This window comes from Mercenaria mercenaria, chromosome 1 (assembly GCF_021730395.1).
Source record: "Mercenaria mercenaria strain notata chromosome 1, MADL_Memer_1, whole genome shotgun sequence".
Taxonomy (NCBI): Eukaryota; Metazoa; Mollusca; class Bivalvia; order Venerida; family Veneridae; genus Mercenaria; species Mercenaria mercenaria.
Window position 1 is genome coordinate 15,653,584 of NC_069361.1, and position 25,245 is coordinate 15,678,828.

General features: G+C 34.8%; 1 protein-coding gene across 1 annotated transcript; it reads left to right on the top strand.

Annotated features, from left to right (window-relative positions):
- Positions 1 to 16,336: 16,336 nt before the first annotated feature.
- LOC123545777 (lactosylceramide 1,3-N-acetyl-beta-D-glucosaminyltransferase-like) lies at positions 16,337 to 21,425 on the top strand. Its single transcript, XM_045332084.2, has one exon. The coding sequence runs from the start codon at positions 16,698 to 16,700 to the stop codon at positions 18,078 to 18,080; it is 1,383 nt and encodes a 460-aa protein (XP_045188019.2). The 5' UTR covers positions 16,337 to 16,697; the 3' UTR covers positions 18,081 to 21,425.
- The last annotated feature ends 3,820 nt before the right edge of the window (positions 21,426 to 25,245 follow it).

Here is a 25,245-nt window from a genome sequence, read left to right on the forward strand (position 1 = left end):
TTTCCATAACATAACTTTTTTCAAAAATTTAAAAAGACACCTAAAGAACATAGAGATTGTAACTCTGTAATTATAAATTAAAAAAAAAAAAGAAAATAATTTTCCCGACTTTGACGGAAGTAGAACAAAATGGCGGCACCCAAAATGGCGGCGCCCAGACGAGAGGAAAATTTTTTACAGCTACATCACTTTTTGCCCCATTCGGCACACCTTTGTTATATTCGCCTACACATTGCCGTAAGGCGAGCTACGCGCTCGCAATTGCGCTTCGCGCAATAGCTCGCGAGCTACGCTCGCTATAAACATCTAATGATAATGAACTACTTATCCCTCTAAAGATGGTCATACAATCCATACAAACGAGACAAGTGCCCATATCTTAATACACGTTCAATTCATGTAATAAAAAGTGTTTTTGTGACATAGAAAGGAATCTTTTAACTTACGAATATTGAGAATCAAAAGATGTCTAAGTATAGAAGTATGGAAAAGGTGAATAAAGTAATCTTTGTGAATTGACACTGTAAATAAGGTTATGTACTGATCTGTTATAACTTATTTAGTAATTAGAAAACATCTTTGTTCGTTTCTAATGAAATGCTTAAATCATCAAGAGACTGAGAATTGACAATCTTAATATGTATTGTATCAACGCTATCTTAGATAATGCTAATTTATTTTTTGTCAAGGCTATCTGACTGATAAATGCGGGGACTCACATTTCCGTAGAAAGCTAAAATAGAAAGAAATAAAGCTATTCAGGATGTTCATGTTGTTCTGTAGACGTGATTCAACTAGAAATTGCTCTTAGTAAAAGCATATGTCTCCACATACCGTTTCATTGTAACGAAAAAGTTAATTGATATGCAGTCAAGTCATAACAAAAAGATATAATTATGTTTGGAGAATAAAGCCATGCCTTGTTTATGATGCAAGTTTTTTATTTCTGTTTGAAAATATAATGGTAAATGATTTATAATATATATAAGTTTATATGAGAAACTATATGTAAACTAACTCTAACAGCAACAATTAAATAGGAGCTTTTTTGTAACACAAGAAACACATATGCGTACATGATGTCATGTCAGAGGAAATTAGATATGTACTTTTCTGTATCATGTTATGTTGTTACGTTGACCATGAACTGATGAATTCAAGAACTATAAAGATTATCTGTTGACCACATACAATCACAGTATAAAGTTGAATAGGCTGTAGGTATAAGTGTATTTCTGTTATTTACAAGATACAGATTCCAGCCTCTCAAGGTTTCCATTTTGATCGAGACCTTATCGCTACAAAGATTAAGGAGAAATCTATTGACCACAGGCAATTCTGCTATTAAGTTAAAACTGATCGTCATAACATTAGCCATGAATTTGATCAGGAACAATTCACCGTTTCCATGTCACTATAGCGCTATAACATTGACCCTTAATGAACTAAAGAAAACATTATACGAAGCTTGTATGCAAATAATGTTCAATATATTGATATGAAAAAAAGCTAACTGTGACATTGACCTTTCATATGTTCATCCCTACAAATAATACGGGTCAGTATTACTAAAGTATTTAAAACAAAAACAAAACGAAAAAGATCGAAGTTTTCGAATCAGTGGGAGTTTTTTTACCTTGGTTTCTGTGCGAGAAACTGCAAAAGGCATGGGCAAACTGAGAACCAGATATTACAATATATAAAACTAAAGAGTTGTTTCTATTTTTGCGTAACTGATCGGTGGTATACTAGTATATGTATTTTGCATGTTTTTCAGGTTCAGTCTAATAAACGGGCCGCTTCCAGCTTTTACAAACTTGTAAAAACTTGAAAAGTAACTTTTGGCAGTCTGTTTAAGACCACAGATCATCTGCAAAATGTGTTCATGAACAGTTCATGATTTAGATCATGAACAGAAAATAGTCCCATTTTCAATTCATGAAATTTTCATGCACAGATCATAAAATTTTCGACAGGGCAGTAACCTTTTAGGAACAGATTAGGAATTGCAGATGGTGAAATGTTAGAGAACAGTTAAAAAACTGGCGACATCCTAAACTGTTCTTTAGCTGGCTATGAACTGTACAAGAATTGTTTGGTGTTGGTGGGGGATATTCAGGAATGTTCCATTAATCGTTTTAAAAACTTCACCAAAACTGAAACTGAAACTGAAACATTTGATTAAACGCCTATATTTCTATACAATGATATATTCAATGGCTTTGTACATATTATTATTAATAATAATAATGATGATGATGATGATGATAATGAATTCATTTAAACAAACAGTCATGACTGCACCCTGTCCCCTGAGGCCATTTTACCCCTATTTCCGAATACCAGTGCTTAAAGCCTTACATGGTACGCCCAGACGGGCTGTATATAGAGGTTCAAACCCCTGGTTAATGGTGCCATCACTTAATATTTAAATAAAAAAGAAATACCACACATCACCCAACCCATAGAGCCTGTACCAGCAAGTACATTTAATTTAACAAACCTTGAAAATATAAGTGTTGAAATGTAAAACCTTACAAAAACAATTATCAAAAAATTTAAAGCAATGCCAGGAAGTCTCTGAAATACGATGTCAAGATTTTTTTAATATATCAAGTGATTTACTTTTGCGTAGTTCTTGTCTACTTGGACTAGAACTGGGTTAGATCTGTTCATCTTATTTTCAGTAACCTCTCAATAATAGTTTAAGAATTTTTAAATGGGACACTTGTAGGGACCTTTCAGGTACAGGTTAAGAACTTTAGCTCATGAACAGTTAATGAATTGTACTTGTATTGAGTCCTATGAAGTGTTCGAGAACAGTTCGAGATCTTCTGTAAGGAACAATTTAAGAACAAAGAGTTCTTGACTTGAAATTTGTCTAATTTAACATTTCTTAAAAAGTGCTTTAAGTGTACGAGAACACTTTAAGAACACTTTTGACACAGTTCTAGAACTTTGTTCACGAAAACTGCAAGAATTGTTCATGAACTTCTCTTTAAAATTTCACAGGGGTTGAGACTTACTATTTTTGATTTGATTATACTATTATGCTTCAAAATAAACACATGTTTGCGTTTCTCGTTCGTTCGTTTGTAATATTATTTAACAGAATAATTCCGGAGATTTAGTTTTAGTTTAGTTTATACCAATTTATTTTACTCGAGTGTGATGAAAGCTTCAACCCTATTTAAATCACTCTCGAGACCGCTTCCATGAGAATTCAGTATTGGTGCGATATGAGAAGGCGTGGTCATGACCCCAGTCGCTTTTACCATAAACTAAGCTAAGTCAGTCCTCATAAGGAAAGTTATTCTATTGCTCAAAATAAAATTACTGCGCAGATTTAATGACCATTTCTTTTTTTGTGTATTAGACGTTATGTTCAATTGATAATCTTCATTATTTGTATCTAGCATTTTGCTTGATTACACCTATTACTTGCACTGCATTTCTTTTGTAAGTTATTTCTTCTCCAATTCTTTTCCTACTTGTATTAGGCATGTTTAACACCGTACCGTTTTTGGCAATACAAGCTTTTGACAAGGTGTTATGATAAAGAAAAATTACAGTGAAATATTATTTACAAACTTTGTAAAACAACACATTGAATTGAATGAATATTAGTCTAATGCTAGTTAATTAAGTTAATTTACACCCCCCGCCCCCAACCCCCTCATCACACACACGCACACGCACGCATGTGCACAATTTGTGCAAGAGAACTTTGTTAAAAGATAATTGTTACAGGTAATAATATAGAGGATATTTATTTGTTTGCAGTGTGATATCAAATTACATCTTCACCAATAAGGGAGACAACTGAATATTTTCAGAATGGCGGAGCCTGAGTGAAAATATCAGAATTGTCTCCCTTATCGGTGAATATATATTTCGATAACTCACTGGAAACAAACATATTTTCTTTTTATTTTATGCTTATTTGTGAAGATCAACGAATTTTCTATTTATTACATGCTTACATGTTCAAATAAGACAAATCACACCCTATAAACGACTGTATTCCCCCTCTTCCTCTTGCGAGTGATCAAAACAATAAACTGACAGCTAAAAGTTGAAAAACAGCATTTTAAAGTGACTGATTTGCTTTGAAGGCATATATATTTACATTTTATTGGAAGCCAAACATAATTTTTTTCTGTATATAATGTGTTAGTCCGATGACAGGTAGAATTATAGCAAAAAAAAAACAACTCGATTTATCACTGATTTTGTCCAGAAATTGTACATTGTCGGCGTCAAAAGTACTTATTTTCTTGCTTGAAAAATGACCTACATGTAAATTTCACTGTTTCATGGATAAAGAAACAATACTGGTTTGGTAAAATTAAATGAAATCATTGATAAATTCTCCAGTTTGTTTATAACCGTAAATGAAAGAAGATTCGGTGTTATTTCCTGACTGTATGCACGCTTGCTTAATTACTGTACAAATGCTTGCAAGTTTGGTAAAAAGACTGTATGCCTGTTTGTGAGTGACATCTTTATAAAATTTCGGCGTTTCCTATGCTCATGTAGTGTTTCTTCATATTTAGAACCCGCAAACAATGTTTGAAGGAGGGTGGTATGAAGCAGTCACCATGCGGTCTGTCTGTTCGGTCTGTTTGTATATGTGTCCTCATATATTTGGTCGTGCAATTACTTCGATGCTATTGCACCTACCTCTCTCAAAGTTTACATACAAACATCGGCCATATGTAGTTAATGTCCATCTTATTATTTTCCTTTTTCTTTTTAAAGTGACACCTAAAGGTGGTCTGTTTTTCGTGTCTTTATGCATTAAGGGATTTTGAAATAACTTGGCACAAATGTTCACCATCATGAGACCGTAATGCGACGATGTGTCGCATACAAGACTATATTTTCTAGAATTTCAAACCATTGAGACAAATATATAATCGCAACTGCAATTAATAAGGTGTGAAAATATGAACAGAAAATTTGAAGTGAAACGGCGCCAGATTTAATCCACTAATCCTTTGTGGATCGCTTTCTTGACAGCGTCGCACAGTAAACAGCTCTATTTTAGTTTTGTCTTTGTATTTGCCATAAACACATGGACTTTAACATGAAACTTGTCTTATTTTACTGAAAATACATTCTGCGAATGAAATAAGACCCCATTTTACAAACAGAAGTGCCATTCGAGGAAAAAAATGAGGGTTTATTACCTCACCTGAGCAAGAAGTGCTCAAGGTGAGCTTTTGTGATCACCCTGTGTCCGTCGTCCGTCATTGTCGTCCGTCGTCAACAATTTGACTGTTAACACTGAGAGGTCATACTTTTGGTCCAATCTTAATGAAACTTGGTCAGAATGTTACCCTCAATAGCATCTTGGACGAGATGATATTGGGTCATCTGGGCTCAAAAACTAGGTCACCAGGTCAAATCAAAGGAAAAGGTTGTTAAAAGTCTAGAGATCACATTTTGGTCCAATCTTAATTTAACTTGGTCTGAATATTACCCTCAATAAAACCTTGGACCAGTTCGACATTGGGTCATCTGGGTTCAAAAACTAGGTTACCAGGTCAAATCAAAGGAAAACCTAGTTAACACTCTAGAGGCCACATTTATGACCATTTATTAATGAAACTTTTTTTTTCAAAATGTGTTTTTGGTGATATTTAGGTCGAGTTCAAATCTGGGTCAAATGGGTCAAAAACTTGGTCACCAAGTCAAATCAAAGGAAAAGCAAGTTAACACTCTAGAGGCCACATGTATGACCATATCGTAATGAAACTTAATATAAATCTTGATAATCTATAAGTGAATTTAAATCTGAGTCAAGTGGGGTCAAAAACTAGGTCACCAGATAAAATCAAAGGAAAAAACTGTTAACTCTCTATCGGCCATAAATACGGCAATATCTCTAATGCCTACCCACGACTATCCGCTGTGATTTGATAATCATTTCTCATACAGATGCTAACTGGTGAAATACTGAAAAATATCAGTGAGATATTTCTCTATATCACTCACAGTGCCGATCTTCTTTTTTTCCAGATTAATATTATTTCAGTGCTACAACTCATTGACATAATTATCGTCAACCCACTCTCACAAAAATATCTGCAAATATAACAATAATTCATGAAAAAGGGACACATTTTCATATTCAATATTCAACTGTATAATCTGCCGTCTTAAAGTTCCTGTACTTTCGTACAACTCAGTCAGTAAGGGGTTGCATTTTGCTCCCCTTATTTAATGTATTTAGAAATGTTATCAGAAGCATTTAAAACACACATATCATGGCAAAATAGCTACATATAAAGTGGAAATAAGCCATCATATGATAAAAGTTTTAGCGTGACACTAAACAATTCCAAGTTTGCATGACATATTAGAATATAAAAACATGTGATATAACAAAGTGATATTTGTATAACCATAAAAAGCAAAATGAATTTCTAATTAAAGTGTTTTGCTTGACAATAACTCATCCTTTCTAGCTTATTTTTTATTTAAAATTTATATTTACAGCCTGAACGGCATCCAGTAAAAATTCTGCAGATGCAAACGTTTCTGTCTAATGATTTTATAATCTTTACAATCTTGAGAGAAGTTTAACCTAGACCGAAAACATTTTGTTAGCCTGAAGGATAGGAGAAAACTGTTGAATGCATATCGATTCAAGTTACGGTAACTGAATCTTGTTATATGTTACTGTGTTAAACATCTATTGTTTTTAAAATATGATCTAATATAAAATGATTTTGTTGTATCTGAAACAAATTTCGGCCGAAACATATCACATAATAGTACAAACACCATCAATATCTCCAGTGCTGAAAAGGGAACCATTACTTATTACTAATAGAAACATGTACACAAGAACTGTTTTCTGTTGGCGTCCGTTGATTGTAGTATAACAAATTTGTCATATCCTATGTTCTAAAGAATTGCAACACCACTTTTACTAAGGCAACGGTTAAAATGCACAAAAACATTGATCACTAAATAACTTTTATAGTTACTGTTTAGGTAATATTATAAAATATGATTATATGCATGTAGCCAAAGATCTTACCTCGTATATATCAATTAACTTTTCTTTTACAATTTCACACAATTATGAACAACGAGACATATACGCAGTTGCATGCCAAGTCATAATTTTTAGAGACATTGTTACAAAAATATAATAATGTTCACTTATCAGTGAAGAAAATAGTTATACAACAACTGCATCCAAACACTGAAACCTGTTGTGCTTATCAAATTTAATCTGGTTATTACCATGAATCCGATTCTCCTGGTAAGGATTTTCCTTGGAATTATATCGTCTGGTCATATCCGAGGATTTTAAAATGTGGAGAGCTTTAAACGATAACCAAGGCAACCAACTGTATTTGGTAAAATTATAAAACATTTTATGACGGGAGGTTATGACCCAGCTGTTTGGAGACACATAATTAATAAATTAGAGTTTTAAAAAGTAAAAAAAAAAAAAAAAAAAAAAAAAAAAAAAAAAAAAAAAAAAACAAGAAATGATTCTCAGAGAGAGAGGTACAAAGCAGTTTCTTACTTTAATTCAAACATTTACCAAGAATTTCTTTAAATATTTCTTTAAACAATTTCTAATAACTTCAAGATATCCTCACAAATTTAGACGACAAAATTAGTTTATTAATAATGTATAAATTTTGCAGGTTTAAATAGAAATACTTTGAATTGTCTAAAAATATGTTACGTCCACGTGGCCAGCACCTGAAAGAATTTATGAATACACTGTATACTTTACATCTATTGATTTAGCATAAAGAAAATCATAACAAATTTGCTGATTTTAATCTTTAATTTTTAATTCAAATAAATTTGTAATGACGTTTTTCATTTTATTACGTCACCAACACGTGGATATCATAGTGCAAGTAAGTACATTTCAATGTTATTTTGACAAGATGAAATGCTATATAAACTAGCCGCAAATAATGTGAATCATTTCGAACCTTTAGTGATGCTACATGTTTTGAAATAAGTTATTGTATGTTGATCTTTGTGATATCTGCATATCGCATAAACATGGCTTTCTAGGATGTCATATCTGTCTTAAACAGCCAGTCACGAATATTTTAGAGGCCACTAATTAATAGCAGATGATTGATCCCGTCCGTTACTTCTGTATTCGGACAGTGCGCAATTCGGATGACCATTGCATATAAGTCAATATAGTATCTTTATAGCTTCTATACAACTAGATATATTTTCATTTGTAATTTAATCAAAGAAGGCACTGTGTGTACAAGTAGAGCTGTGGACTCCTAACCCGGAGTTGCGGATTTCGTATGCCGCTACTGTTTTTAAGGGTAATTTCAAATGTCCATATTACAGTAAAGTCTATCCTATTATTGTTAAATGGTGACATTTCGAAACAAGTTTATAGCTGTGTCTTTATTCGGAGGTGGTTTTTAGCACAGGTTGATTATAAATCGCTATATTTCTTTGTTTTAGCGCGATTAATGGTTTTTATTTTATTGTAAAATTAAAATAAACATAATTGATTCATTTAATATACTAAACAATTATTTCCATTTCTGTTTTATGAGGAACGATGCCTGCAAAAAGAAAGAATACATCTTTGTCACACCAAGTCGCTCAAAAACGGAAAGGAAACAATCAAGGTGGAGGAGATGTTCAGCCCGTCAACCTGGAAGATGCAGGGACGAGGGGTGTAACTGGGGGGAGTTGTTCAGCCCGTAAAACAGGAAGGTGCAGGGACGAGTGGATTATCAGGTGTCCAAGCGGCAATCCCGCTACCTTCACAGAATCATCAAGGTGACTTATTTTGTAATTCAGATGGCCTATTATCAGCTCATGTGCCAATAACAATTAAACAAAAAATTTGGGATAATCAATATATTGATTAACAAGTTTTAATTAAAAAAGACCCAGGCAATTCTGGAAGTAAGCAAAAAGTACAAGTATTAAACGGGGAGGTGTTTTTGACGACTGTCGAAAATAAGTCTGTTACAAATTTAGAGAAAATAGAGAATTGGTCAGACGCATTTATTGTTTTCATGTCAATTTATATTCAAAAATATCCACATCAGGTTCAAAATCTTTTCCAATACTTAGTAAACATCAGGTATGCAGCATCAAAGCACACAGGTTGGTCAACTTATGATTCAAAATTTAGGTTGAAAATGTCAATTGATATAAATTTAAGATAAAAGACTATTGATCCAGTTCTATGGATGTTACACGTGCAGCCTATACAGAATGTACAAGCACAGTTCAGTCAGAGAAAGTGCTTTAATTTCAATAATAATGGTTTTTGTTCAGACAAGCCATGCTTGTACACTCATAAATGTCTCAAATGTTTTGGTGACCATCCTGCGCTATACTGTCAGCAAACTCAGTACATCAGATATCGTCACAATTTTGGGAATGTCCGTTCTCCCAGGCAAGTAGTCCCATTTAGATTTGCACAAGCCCGAAATTCACCAATGAATGGTCTTCATTTCAGGCCCGACTCACGACATTCGTTCCCACGTCATCAAGGCCCAAGATTTATGGGACCTAGCCAGAACCCCAATTAAAACAACTGTATTAGAAGAAAAATTGACAAGTTATCCACTTACTAAAGATGCAGCATTTTTATTGGAGGGTTTTTGTTTAGGTTTTAAACTTAATTACGCTGGTCCAAGAATTCCCGTTCGTTCAGAGAATTTGTCGTCTGCTGTACAACACAAATCTATATTATCATGTAAATTGTTCGAAGAAAAAGAAGCTGGTAGAATCATAGGCCCGTTTCCTATTCTTCCCCTATCTAACTTGCGCGTCAATCCTGTAGGATTGGTTCCCAAAAAATCAGGCGGCTGGAGATTGATTACAAATCTTTCCCGTCCGGAAGATCTAAGCGTCAATGAATTTATACACAATGATTTTTGTAAAGTACAATATTCACAGTTCGATAATGCTGTAAATATGGTACACAGGCTAGGTGTCGGCGCCTTTATGGGTAAGGCAGATATAAAGTCTGCTTTCAACCTATGCCCCATCTGGCCAGGTGATTTTGAACTTTTAGGTATTAAATCAGATGATGGTTACTGGATCCAGAAGACATTGCCTCAAGGCGCTTCCTGTTCCTGTTTTATATTTGAAAAGTTTGCAAATTTCATTCAGTGGTCTGTACAACAACAGTCGGGATCCAAAAATATAGATCATTTGTTAGATGATTTCTTTTTTGCAGACTCGTCCGACTCAAAATGCGTGCATTTAATGTCAAGTTTTCAATATCTATGTGATGATATTGGCGTGCCGCTTTGCGAAGAAAAATGGGTCGGTCCTGTACAGTCTTTGACTTATTTGGGTCTCGAAATAGATTCTAAAAATCAGGTTATTAGGGTACCGCAAGATAAGATAAAAAAGGCAATTGATCAACTACAGCCATTAATAAGAAATAAAAATAAAATAACATTGAAACAGCTACAATCAGTTGTCGGACTACTGAATTTTATTTGCAAGGCCATACCTACAGGTCGTGCATTTTTACGTCGTTTTTATAACGCCATGTCATATGCAAAAAAAACCGTACCATTTTTGTAAGAATAACGCAAAATATGAGAGATGATGCTTTGACTTGGCTAATTTTTCTTAAAAAATTCAATGGCACCCGCATATTTAGCGATTTAGACTGGCAAGATGACGATACACTTGAACTATTTACTGATGCTTCGGGCAATAGAAACCTCGGCTGTGGTTGCTATTTCAAAGGTTCATGGGCCGTTTTCAAATGGCCGTGTCATTGGGAAAGTCACACATTTAAGGATATAACTTATCTCGAATTAGTTCCAATTTTGATATCTTTCTTCATTTGGGGCGAAGTTATGCAAAACAAAAAAATTCTTTGAGATCGGACAACCTTGCCCTTGTTGAGATTATTAATAGGAAATCTTCAAAAAACAAGAATGTTATGCATTTAGTACGAAAACTGATGCTGATGCTCTTGCAAAACAACATTCAAGTTAATGTAAACATATTGCCGGTAAACGCAATACAATTGCTGATTCTATTAGTCGATTTCAGTGGGAAAAGCTAAAGGCCGCACTTCCGCAAGACGCGGCTCAAGAGCCATGTCCGATTCCATCTATATGCCTGGAGATCTTCAATCCGAAATAGAAGATCTTCTATCAGCATCTCTATCTGAAAACACCAAAAAGAACTACAATCACTACTTAAATTTCTTCTCTGCATTTGCTGCTGAATTTGGGTCAGAAATTTCATTTCCGCCATCAGCCGAAATCTTATCAGAATATATCGCTTACCTATCTCTGCATCAATACTCTTATTCAACAGTTAGCGGTCACATAGCGGCAATAAGCTATGTTAACAAAATTAATGGATAAACTGATAACACAAAGAACTTCATGATCAAGGCCATGCTTGAAGGTCTACATAGAAAAAGGAAGAGGTGGGATTGTAGACAACCCATCACTCATTCAGTCCTAGAAAAACTTATTAGTGCCCTAAAATTCGTGTGTCGATCTCAGTATGAAGCAATGCTATTTTCCGCCTGCTTTTCATTGGCATTTATAGCACTCCTTCGCTTAAGTGAATTTGCTCTACCAAATAAAAACTCTAAAAATATAGTCCTCAGACGCCAAGATATCGTCATGGGCAATGAGATGATAAGGCTATATCTAAGGGCATCGAAAACTGATCAAAGATGTTCGGGTACAGTTTTAGACATTGCGATTGATTCTAAAACCAGTACATACTACGAAAATATATATCTGCATTTTTATCACATATAAATAACAGCTCTGAACCCCTTTTCTGTCATTTCGATGGGGCTTCTTTGACAACATTTCAATTTAATGCTGTGCTAAGAAAAGCTCTTAGACACATTGGTCTAGAAAAAACTAACTTCAAAGCACATTCATTTAGGATAGGGGGTGCATCGTCAATGTTTATGTCCGGTGTGCCAATTTCGGAAATAAAATATCGTGGAAGATGGCATTCAAACGCGTATAAATCGTATATCCGATAAACAGAGTTTGAGTTAGTTTATTTGTAATTTGAATAAAGATTATACTGGACATCAGTTATAAGATATGCCTTATTTTAGTTTAACTGCTTGTGAATGTCCAAGCTTTTGAAAGTTATATTTGAACTGCTGAGTTAAGAATTAAGGAGGCGAAAGACAGTTTATGATATATGCAAAACAAAGTTTGTTTTTTGTTGTAATTCTTTTTCAAAACTATTTTTTTTAAGTTGTCGTATGCTGTAATGTGAAGGTCGGCAACAACTTTTGGCTCTCAAGCTCTCTCTACAAAATTAAATTTCTAGACCTATAGAGCATTCAGTGAGACAGGAATTTTCCTTATAGTTTCAATATTGTCTTTCAAATTATAATGTATGATTTAATTGCCATATGCTGTAATGTGAATGCCGGCAACAAATATTTGGCTTTCAGTTTCTTATGTCCATTAGATTAAAGGCACTATTTTAATACTGTTGACAGATTAAAATACCCCGAAACAATATCTTCAGTACATTGATTACAAACGATATCTCGTCCATTCTTGTTACAAGTACTATGTGTTTTGGCGCTGCATCCTAATGAATATAATTTATGGATACCATTTTATACATGTGCACTATTTTTAACATAAAAGTTACTTTTCAGTGAGATATCCCGAGATCTGGATAGTGGGTGACTCGCTCGTCAGAGGGGCACACCAGCAATCCCTATTTCGGCCTGAGGGTCCAAATTTAGGACTCGATAGTTTAGGATACAGAATAATTTGGGAATACATTAGCGGTATGAAGATTTCCGAATTAAGAGAGACAATAGAATACCTTCTCAATTTTCATGCTCCACCGGTAATGTTGATTATCCACTGTGGTGGGATGATTTAGGATTAATTTCTACTTTAGAATTGACTTGGAGCCTCAAACATTTTTTACAAGATTATATTAAAAACGCATTACCAAACACAAAGATTGTTTGGTCACGAATACTTCCACGTCGAACTTGGAGATATATAGACGACAATTTAATTGCTAAAAGAATGTGTACCAGAATTAACAGTTGTTTAGGAAAATATTTCATAAAGTGTGGAGGTGCATATATTAAATACCCAGATATAACTTGTGAATCTATATACTTCTCAGCAGACGATTGCCATCTGTCAAATTTAGGATATAATGTTATGGTAAGCACCCTATCTGGTGCTGTCTATTCGTTTTTGTTCGCAGGTCAGGCTGTTTTCCCTTACTTGTCATAGCTGGATTACTGATTAATTGTTTCATGATAGTCCGCTTTGGCGGAAGGCTCGATTTCATCTCACCTTTTGGCGATTTAACTATCATAAAACACTTTATGCCGTAGACGGGGAAGTTGATTTGCAAAAATTTTCATTATCTTGTATTACAGTAATCCAGCCATGACAAATATATGCCAAACCATTAATTAATAAATTAGAGTTTTAAACAGTTACTGTTGTTGTAGTCATTTTTTGCAGGATAATATTCCGCTTAACCGTCTAAAGGTTAAACGCTTTATCCGGCAAAAATGACATCATTTATGGTCACGTGACCTGCTAAGTATAGCTCCTATATAAGCGGGTGATTCTCGCACCTTCGTTCTTTTCCACATTGATTCTCAGAGAGAGAGGTACAGAGCAGTTTCTTACTTTAATTCAAACATTTACCAAGAATTTCTTTAAATACCCTCCCACCCTGCCCGTTTCTTGTGCTTTTGTTTTCTGATTTCAGGTCTTATCTCTTGAACATCATCGTCGTGGCTGGAATCAGTATGCCGTTTTCAAGATTGAACACAGGACGCATGACATAAATATAAGCCACCGTAACCGGGGCTTTTTGAATTGTCGGCGATTTAACTATCATAAAACACTTTCTGCCGTAGACGGGGAAGTTGATTTGCAAAAATTTTCATTATCTTGTATTACAGTAATCCAGCCATGACAAATATATGCCAAACCATTAATTAATAAATTAGAGTTTTAAACAGTTACTGTTGTTGTAGTCATTTTTTACAGGATAACTGTATTTGGTAAAATTATAAAACATTTTATGACGGGAGGTTATGACCCAGCTGTTTGGAGACACACAGAATGTTTAGTGTTCAACCCTTTAAATGTTAGACGCTACACTTCTCTCTCTTGGACTGAGTCTAACGGAAGATGGGGAGGAAAATGTGAGGCAGATTTTAAGTCCCAGCGGGCTTGACCTGTTTTGTTGGGCCCTTAATGGAGTTTCTCTTGACGCTCTGTCTTCTACAAGGCATTTAAAACATGCGATTTTGGTTCTTAAGGTTTGCTTTTGATATAAATTCACAAGAGCATTGTGTTTTACATTCCATGCCATCAAAATGACATTAAACATTGAATGACCTGGGTCGTAGATCGTAGATAAACCATCTGCAATACGCTATGAATTGGCTGACCCTGGTCGTAGATCGTTGATCAACCATCTCAAATGCGTTCAAAATTGGTCGTAGATCGTAGATCAACCACCTGAAATGCGTTTAAAATTGGTTGACATGGCTCGCAGATTGTAGATCAACAATCTGATATGGTTCAGAATTGTGTAACCAGGCTCGTAGATTGTAGAACATCCATTCAAAATGCGTTCAGAATTGGTTGACCTGAGTCGAAGATCGTAGATCAACCATCTAAGTTACATCGGAAATTGGTAGACCTGGCTAGTAGATCGTAGATCAACCATCAAAATTACATTTAAAATTGATTGAACTGGCTCGTAGATCGTAGATAAACCATCTGAAATACGCTTTGAATTGGTTTACCCTGGCCGTAGATCGTTGATCAACCATCTGAAAATGCGTTCAGAATTGGTTAATCTGGCTCGTATATCGTAGATCAACCATCTGAAAATGCGTTCAGAATTGGTTGACCTGGTTCGTAGATCGTAGATCAACAATCTAAAATAACATTGAAAATTGGTTGACCTAGATCGTAGATCGTAGACCAACCATCTGAAATATTTTACAACTGGTTGAGCTGGCTCGTAGATTGTAGATCAGCCATCTGATATGCGTTCAGAATTGGATAACCTGGCTCGTAGATTATAGATCAGCCACCTGCAATGTGTTCAGAATTGGTTGACCTGACTTGTAGATCGTACATCGAAAGAATCGAAAGACCAAAATAGACTATTGAAATGTAGCAATATGGTAGTAACAGCAAACCTTTCTCAAGACTTTCACATTATTGTATAACTACTTTTATTACTTTCGATGAAGAATTTTATGACACGGCTGCTGTAGTATGCAGCTTTAAGCAACTGCCGGGCAATCAGGGCCCAGTTGTTTGAATCTTTGATCGGCTGTTAAACTAACCGGCGGTTAGATTTTGATTCAAAATATTTGTCTTAATGGGAAAGATTAGTCTGAATTTGTTTTCATTTTACTGGCTTTTTTTTGTTCGTAGTCCTTAACTCATACATTGTTTTTTAAAGTCCTCTAAAATGTCGACATATAGCCTTAAAAATATACCAACCGTTAACTTAACCGGCTTTTCAAGTTTTGAACAACACAGACAAAGCTGGCACTAAGGGAGGAACTATTGGACCAAACGGAAAACTAACTGGAATTTATCTTTTGTCCAAGACCAAAAACCTGGGATTCAAGTCATCCTAGATGCAATGCAAAATTTGATATAGAAAATATGTTGGGACATTCCTGGCTGGTCTGGAAATAGTTATATCATCTTTTTTTTTTTTTGAAAATATATCCACTATTTTGTATGGTTGATCTGAAAGAGTGGGTGGGGTACCTTCGTTACTGTACGCTTCAAAGCAGATTTTGCACATAACCCCAGTAGTATCAAAGTTTTCTTAAAAGGACCAAACCCCCGGCATTCAGGCTTCGTGTAGAACCCGAAATATTTCCAGGCGTCTGATCCTGTGCTGCCGGGAAGTTTTTGTTTTTTTTATTCTACGCATGAACTAGCCATACAGCGTTTTCCATTGTAAAGAGCAGATATTTTGAAATACTAACCCAAAGATTATAAAAGCGCAGAGGTATGTACACTAAACAGCGAGAGGTATCTGAAAAAGTCTTGAAAATTGGATTTTTCAACAAGTCAGCGACTAGAATCGATTCTAGGTGGTCAGAATCGATGTCGCCGATTTTGAAACTTTGGCGATGATTAATCGAACATCGGCGACAATCGGAACATCACTACCACTAACACAACATAATTGTACACAACATAAATGTCGTACTAAACGATCAGAAATGATGAAAATGTAACAAATTTGATTGTAAACTTTATGTTAGAGCTATGTTACATATTAATCTGACTCTGTATCACCATATGTTAAAATCAATCTTTATTCAAAGTTCTCAGTATATCTTATTGCATGCTATGGATGTAAAAGATCTAATATATATTAAAATAATCTGTTCTTATTCTCTTGTAGTTTTGTACCGATACCAGTACAGAATTGGAAGGATAAATAAATATTTGTGCAAATCGGTTTCCTTCTGGTTTGTTTATTATTGTTTATGAAACAATTGAATTAGAATTAGGTTTAAAATATGTTTCCATACGGTTAACTGACTGACAATTTATGTAACGGTCGTATAGAAGGAATTCAAAACGCGCGTTGAAAGAGAGCCATATAGATAGTGTTTATTATAATAAGCGGAACTATTTTTTCTACATGATATTACAGTTGAGGGCATGGGAAGGCGAATACAGAGACAGCGGCTTATTCTATTCACGCTATGTATTTTTGTGTTCATGACGCAGAATTATTTCATCTACAAAATAAAGAGAAGGTTCAGAGTAAGGGCTATACCAAGAAACTTAATGACATATAACCAGGAAAGCCCGAGTGCTGTTTTAAACACTTTAAATGCAACTTATCAGGTTATTTCGAATGCAGTTGCAGGTACATTAAAAGCAACGTACCATGTAAACTCTGGTGTTATTTTAGATACTTTTAATGCATCCTACAGGATAAATTCGAGTGAATTTTCAGTTAAAACAAACTCACAGGAAAATTCGAGTGTTATTTCCAACAAGTTAATAAAACCTCTACGGGTAAACTGGGGTGTTATTTCAAACAATGTTGACGCACTTTACCGTGTGAATTCAAGTGTTGTTTTAGACATCAATTCCACTTACCGAGTGAATTCGAGTGCTACATCAACCAATTTAAAGGCACCTTATCGGGTAAAAATTAAGCCTGGTTTATCAAAACTTATTAATTCGTCAGTACCAAAATATCCCTATATTAGACAAAATATATACGAAAATGGAATGTTTTGTTCTTCCGTTACAAATCTTACATTGTTAATTCTTGTGTTATCAGCAACGACAAACTTTAAGAAAAGGCAAACATTGAGACAAACCTGGGCAAACGAATCTCTATATACATCGTACGGAACATTAAAGGTTTTATTTCTTCTTGGAATCACCGAAAATGCCACAGTTCAGAAAAACATTGATAAAGAATTTAAAATCTATGGTGATATGGTCCAAGGGTCTTTCATAGATTCTTATCATAATTTGACGCACAAGTCAACAATGGGGTTTAAATGGGCAACTGAACGATGCAGAAATGCAAAATATGTTTTGAAAACAGATGACGATATAGTGATAGATATATTTAAGCTGTTTAAAAACACTATTCTGAATGAGTCTGAAAATAAATTTGACATTTATTGCATTCGACAATCGACTCAAATATTTAGACGTACTAATAATAAATGGTTTGTTGAAAATTACCAGTTTAAAGGATTGTATAAATATCCAACATATTGCGGAGGCTCTTTTGTGATGATTTTGAATGAGGTAGTTCCATTTATACACGCATCTATATCAAGAACTCCATTCTTTTGGATAGAAGATGTTTTATTATATGGTATAGTGTTAAATAATATACCTGAACTTACATATAAAACAATAAAACCTAAAGACGTTGAGTTATATAATTTTAGGGCAGCATTAAACTGCTTATCTAAACGGAAGACACAATGTCCATTGTTTATATTCATGACGAGCACTGATTATCAGATTATGAAACTTTGGGCAACTATTTTACAAATACATAATAAATGACACTTTCTTTATTTCGTTACGCACTTTAAATTTAAGATACATACATATGCAAATAGATTATGACTTTGCATTTATAGTAGTCAACTGACTGGTGTAATATTCACTGCATGAACAAGAAATTAAAACTTCTTATTGGCATTTCTGAAATTTATTCCTGTTACAAAGCTAAATTTAGAAAACAGACATTGTGACTTTATTTATCGGCTCTTCTTAGTTAGTGCAACCGCTTGTTTCATGCCAATATCTCAGACTTTACTAAACTACATTTCAACGGTTTCAATAGAATTCTTTTATACAGATACATTGAATGGACACGACGAAACGTTACGAAAGCTACATTGCACAACAGTTCTGACAAATTATCTTATCGGCAAGAAGAACCTACGTCACCTCATGTTTCTACTCACCTTACTAGCATACCATATTTTATAATGTTTTAGACTCAAACGATCACTTCATGTAAACACAGTATACATACACATGTGGTTAATATATATTGTAAAGTAAAATACGTCTGATCAGGATTTTCTACATTTAAAGTAAATATCTAAAGATAAAACGTTTTATGTTTGACGTTTTGTTTCTAGGAATCATTGACAATAAACAAAACATATTGGGTGCTCAGCTCTTTTACAGTTAAGATACTACGTTTTTGATTGTATCTGACAAAACTGAGAGAGGACTCTGTATTTTAAAAGCAATGCTTACATCAACTGTATCTTAGCTATTTTGATATTTGCCTTCTGACTTGTTTATTTGGACCCTTAATGGTGTCACTAGTATTGTTCTGCCCTCTACAAAGACTTTGAGTTTATGCGAACATGTAAATGGTTCGCTACATTTTCCTTAGAAATTATCGTACCCTTACCAAAATATCAGGCTTCCGGCGAACGTTGCGGCAAATTTGCCGCAAATGTTTTGGAGAATTTGCCGCAAACTTTCTTTTGGCAAACTTTTACCATGAAAATTAGTTTGCGGTAGATTTGCCGCAAACAATTTATGCAAATGAATATGCAAATGAAGTTTGCAGCAAATTTGCGGCAAACCTAATTTGCATGGTAAAAGTTTGCCGCAAATTCGCCAAAACCTTTCTGGCGAACTTCTGGCAATGTTCTGGCGAGCTTTTAGCAAACTATTTATGCAAATTAGTTTGCGGCGACTTTGCAGCAAACAATTATGCAAATTTGTTTGCCGCAAATTTGCTGCAAACTTTTGGCGCTAAAGTAACAGACCTTTTGTTTTTGAAGATTAAAGGATATATTTTCAAGAAAAGTAAAAAAGGTCTATTAAGTTAGCAAAATATCATCTGCTAATAATGATTTATCTTTTCTAAATGATTATAAAGAAAAAATACAAATGCACGAGATCAGTATGATAAAGTATGTTGTTAGTAAATATATTTTATGCTTACATGGGTTTGAAACTCTTTAAATATTTAAAGAACCGTTGTGAAAGCTGATAACTGATTTGCAAACAATTCGTCTGTGTGCAACTGTCTTAATAAATTTGCAGATTTACTGAATTATTTATTGCAATCTATTGTATCTTATGGTCTTTAGGGGACGCATGCCTGAAATAAACAAAGGCTAACCGTATAAAAATCATTCTGTTTTTGCATGCGTAATAATGTGAAAACTAATCTTACATCGCAACATTTATCCACGGAATTAAACACAGTATACTTCGGTGATTTATCCATCTTTTGTGGAAGTTTTTGTTTAGTAAAGAAACATAAATAATTCATGTTAATACATCGATGTTCAGCTGCTGTTTGGCAGTTTGAAAATGGAGCCAAACTCAATGCAGCCAATAAAAACAAAGAAGAAGTCATGTGGTACTGTTCTGGCAGTACTCTGGCGAACTTTCACATCTGGTCAGATAATTAAAAGATCATATGGAGAATGTTTTGGAGAAGAAAATATAGATAAAAGATTCTGGTGACGTTTTGGTGAACAAAATCATGTGATAAAGTTTCTGGCGATGTTATGGCAAACTCTTAATTCAGTAAAGTCTGTGGTGAGTTTGCAGCAAAGTCACCGAAACGTTTGCCGAAAGATCGCCGCTACCGGCGAACTCCTGCAAACATTTATTACTCTGTTCTGGTGAACTAAAATGTTTGCGGCAAATTTACCGCAACTTTGCGGCAAATTTGCCGCAAACTTTTCATTTTGGTAAGGGTACCTTTTCAGTACTATTGCGCACATAAACGGTTCACTCGACATGTACTGTTAACACTGTAATGTGACTTTGAAACATAATTGGATAAAGAGTGAAGGTTCATTCGCAATTAAATAGTTTACACTTCTTTCGCAAATGTCGCTGTTACATCTTTTCTTTATGTATCTTTTTGTATATTTCTATCATAAGAACGCTTGCGGTTTGAAGGGAGTACATTCTCGGAACGTGACTGTTACCTATGAATATTTATCTTGATAAGGTCACTTTTAAACATTCATTATGAATCTAGAATAATGTCTTCAAAATATCTTTTCAAATTTCCTGTACATGGAAATTGATATAAGTGTAATCATTTGTTTTTTCTTTCCAAGAAAAGTTCAAGAGGATAGATATCGAATACGCATTTGAAGAAATGACATGTTTTGTAGACATGCTTATCGATAAAATACGCGCTTAAAATCGTAAATGTGACAGATCAACAATTTCTTTTTGTTTGTTTATTTGTTTCAAAGGGAAGAAATATCGAATATGCATTTGAAAAAATGATTTTTTTTTAAATATGCTTTGTTAGCAACACACTTAAAAGAGTATTGGCGTAGTCAAGTGGAAAAGTTTCAAGGTTTCTCAGCATTTGTTGACCAAAAATATGTGACCATTTGTTGTTTATCCCGCAAAACAATTTCAAGGACATCCCACAGATTGATGAACTTCCAGCTATCATATTAAATGTATCATATTCAAGCCATGGTTATAAGTATCGTAAAATGTCTCATCGCTGGTCATTGAAATACAGCACTCTTTGGTCAATTGCAACACAGTTTATGGATATACGCAAATATGTTGCCATGCAGATGCTGGTGGATACATGATTGCTAAATTGCAATGCTACTTCGATAACGTGCTCTGTTTGAAAAGGTATAACATGTATTCACTATATTCTTAATCGTACAGAGCGGCATTGATAGAGGTCAGCTCACGGGCAAAGGTAACTCTAGTAACTATTAATTATACCTTACTCAAAGAGGAGTTGAACCCCTTATCTGAGGCAGGATTGTCTGGTTCGCGGCATGAAACATTCGTACAGAATGAGCAGGAAAAAACTTTTACTTATTGTCTGTTAAATCTGTGATCATTTACTTTATAGTGAGTGAGTGAGTGAGTGAGTGAGTGAGTGCGTGAGTTGGATTTTACGGTGTATCGACACAAAAAGATTATATATCGCCTAAGAGAGTTTGTATTGAAAACCTAAATTGTAAAACATCTCTAAAACATGTATACATATAGTATGACATATAAAAGGTTAAAATATCAGTGGCAAACATTAATATTGCAAAATATTTGAATAAAAAAGATCTTTTATGATGTTCAGATTTTGTGATAAATGTCTATCTGCTTTTAAAAGGCGAGAGTTAGTAACCAGTATGTCGGGGGCGCGTGGCGAAAACACGATAATTAGCGCTGCTTAAGGAGGTAGGTTACCTTGTTACAAGGGTAAATTCAAATTAGTTGAACCGCAGCAACTTTTTGTATTTCGTGTAATATGAAGTTTTAACTGCTAAAATCTCAGTTTCGTTTGTCTCTGTCCCTTCAAGTTCATTTTTTATCCAGGTTTGAAGAACATGACCCTCCAAAGGTATTTCATATTGAAAGAAGAAGGAAAATACGGATATTTAACACTTTTCAGTATATTTTAGTTTCATTGATATCCGTAGAAGTCAGCATAATCTATAATTTTACTAGTATGCACGTTAGCTTTCTAATATAAGCTTAAAATGTATATGTCGCGGGACTCGTGTTTCCATGGTAACGCATTTTCTCTCATTTTTAAACAACTATGTATAAAAATAGGGGTTTTCGATGGCTTCAGTGCCATTCTGTTAATGACCAACATGGAATATTTGGGTAATATTATTAGCAAAATACCAAGCACTATACATGGTACCCTATTTTTCTTAAAGTTTACCATGGCAACAAAGATGTTTAAAATGGCTTATATCTTGCTTTTTGCCGTAATTTCTTATAAAATAATATTGAATAAGATTATCTTTCTAGTTGATGTAGCTTTAAAACATATTATTTCTAACGTAAGTTATATTTTCGTGTTATCTGCATTTATTCAAACAAATTTCTAAGCTTAGAATACTTACAGCAGTACCCCTTGTCTGGCATTTTTCATGGAAAAATCGTTCAGCATGCTACTATTATTCTCATGGATATTGTTGAAATGAAAATAAAAAGCCGAAGCTGTGTTTCTTAAATAGACTAGTGTCAACGCTTTTGAATTTTACATTTAGATACATAGGTCACGGGCTTCGTTTCCATGGTAACATCAATTCAATTCAAGAAACCACAATTTTCTACAGAAATTTGAACAATTTTAGATCTTAGTTTTAGTATATAAGTAACAAATTATCAACGGAACCTGTAAAATAGGTATTACAAATCAAACTGCTAGATTTTGTATTTGAAAATGGCCGTAACAAGTAACCTCTCACCCAACTATATTCCGCATAACATTGGTTACCATCATCCATTTTCTTACATTCCGCATAACATTTCAATATAACTACATAAAAGAAGCAACATATTGACTATTATTCAGAGCAAAAGATTTATAAAAAATATTTCAGCAAATAATGGTTATTTGAAAATAGTTTGAATAAAGAAAATGCACAGAATTACGTACTTTCAAGATAAAAGCTATCAATTTTGCGCGGTAACTGACACGTAACGTCATGACGTCAATGACTTCATTTTAAGGCAACATTGTTTTGAAGCGTTTCTGCGGCAATTTATTCATTATTTCTGCATTATTAAACCATAAAGCGTCAGATCGAAGACAGGTCTATGATTTGTTTTAAGAAGAATGAATATACAAACACATTTAGTTTGTCGTAAACGTCGTCGTAAATCGTCACGTTAGCTTCCGGTTGGACATGCGCACATACAAATATAAAGGTAACCTACCTCCTTAAACGCCGAGTTTTCGCAAAGCGTCCCCGACATTCCAGTTCCTAAATCTCGCCCCTTGACCCCGCTAATTATCGTGTTTTCGCTTCGCGCCCCTGCTAAATAGCTAGTTTTCGCCACGCGACCCCGCCGAGCGGAAACACGAAAATTAACAAGATAAAATGACGGGGGCGCCAGGCGAAAACTCGCTATTTAGCGGGGGCGCGAAGCGAAAACACGATAATTAGCGGGGTGGCGGGGCGAGATTTAATAACTGGAATACCGAGGTGCGGTGCGAAAACTCGACGTTTAAGCAGCGCTAATTATCGTGTTTTCGTCTCGCGCCCCCGACATACCAGTAACTAAATCTCGCCCCGCGACCCCGCAAAACAGCGAGTTTTCGCTCCGCGCCCCCGCTAAATAGCGAGTTTTCGCCCCGCGCCCCCGCCATTTTAACTTTTTAATTCTCGTGTTTTCGCTCGGCGGGGTCGCGGGGCGAAAACGCGAAATGGCAGAAATCAGCCACCATAGGTATCACCTATTCGACAACGAAAAAGAATAACTTCCTACATGCGAACAGATCTGTTTCCTTGGTGCCATTCACCTAAAACACGTTTTATATAACGAAGTTTATTGAACGAAGCATAGTTCCATGATGATTGCCATTTAGATAAAATGTATCTATTTACATTTGGTTTAAAATCAGTATATGGTAATTTGAATAATTTCAAATTGGATTTCGAAAACGAAAGGGATTTCTTTGCTGCAGTATCATCATCCTCGTTTTCATTTATACCAGTACACACTTTACAGGTGGTTTTTGTTTGGGGTTTAACGTCGTTTTTCAACAGTATTTCAGTTATGTAACGGCGGGCAGTTAACCTAACCAGTGTTTCTGGATTCAATATTAGTACTAACCTGTTCTCCGCAAGTAACTGCCAAATTCCCCACATGAATCAGAGGTCAAGGACGAATGATTTGAGACACAATGTCTTTTATCAAATCGTCACGGAGAATATACGCCCCGCCCGAGGATCGAACTCACGACCTCCCGATCCGTAGATCGGCGCTCTCCCTATTGAGCTAAGCGGGCGGGTCTGCTTTACAGGTAGAGTCATATATGTTTTAGCATGTAAGTCTACTATACCCATAGACGTTTTTAGCTGTACTCGAGGATTGTGCTAGACAACGCTGTGAAAGAAGGATGATGTCTTTATATGGACTTTTGGAAGAGAATTGGGATATCGTAAGCAGTCCCTAGGCGCTATTAACAAAACAATGTTTAAGAGCCGGTACCTAAAACTTCTTTTAGATTGTTAATACTATAAATAAAAAAGGAAATAAAACGCATATCGATGACTCACTCAATCAAGATTTTATTTTAGCATTGTACGGTTGATTCGAAAAATAATTGGACAGCTTTGTTTGTTCGTTTTGTCCTCGTGTGTTGGCTTTGTGTCTGTGCACGTGTATGTGTGTGTGTTTGTGATGTGCACGTCTGCGTGCTGTAGGTTTCGTTTTGGGGAGGCTGCGATTTTGGTACGTGGCATTCCCTGTTTGATATTTGTCTTTGTTTTTTTTTTTCACTTCCTTGGCGGATTTGCTAAAAACAGGAGATTGTCAATGTCTTTTTTACCTACAATGACATTTCATTTAAAAAAAAAAGAATGTTTTCATTGCATTAAAAAAGTTTTTCTTTAGTTGAAAGTTGAATGCGATTCCGAAAGCCTAGGGCGATATGTTCTTTTTTACATTCTTAAACACAAAATCAAGATCAGTTCCGGTTATAAAATGTAAACAAGTGAAAATGAATAGCTTATAAAAACTTGCTCTATAGAGCTTGGATTGTAACGTATGGAAAAAAGAGTGTAATGGAACCGTGAGATATTATTCTGGTTTTGAATTGGTATGAAATTTGATTTATAAAAAGTAATTAAAATGAACTTAAACTAGGTGAGATATTCGTCACGTTGAAAATAAACGGGAGGGGTATCGATAGACTAACATATATGACAGATATTGACCCTCATTTCGTCAC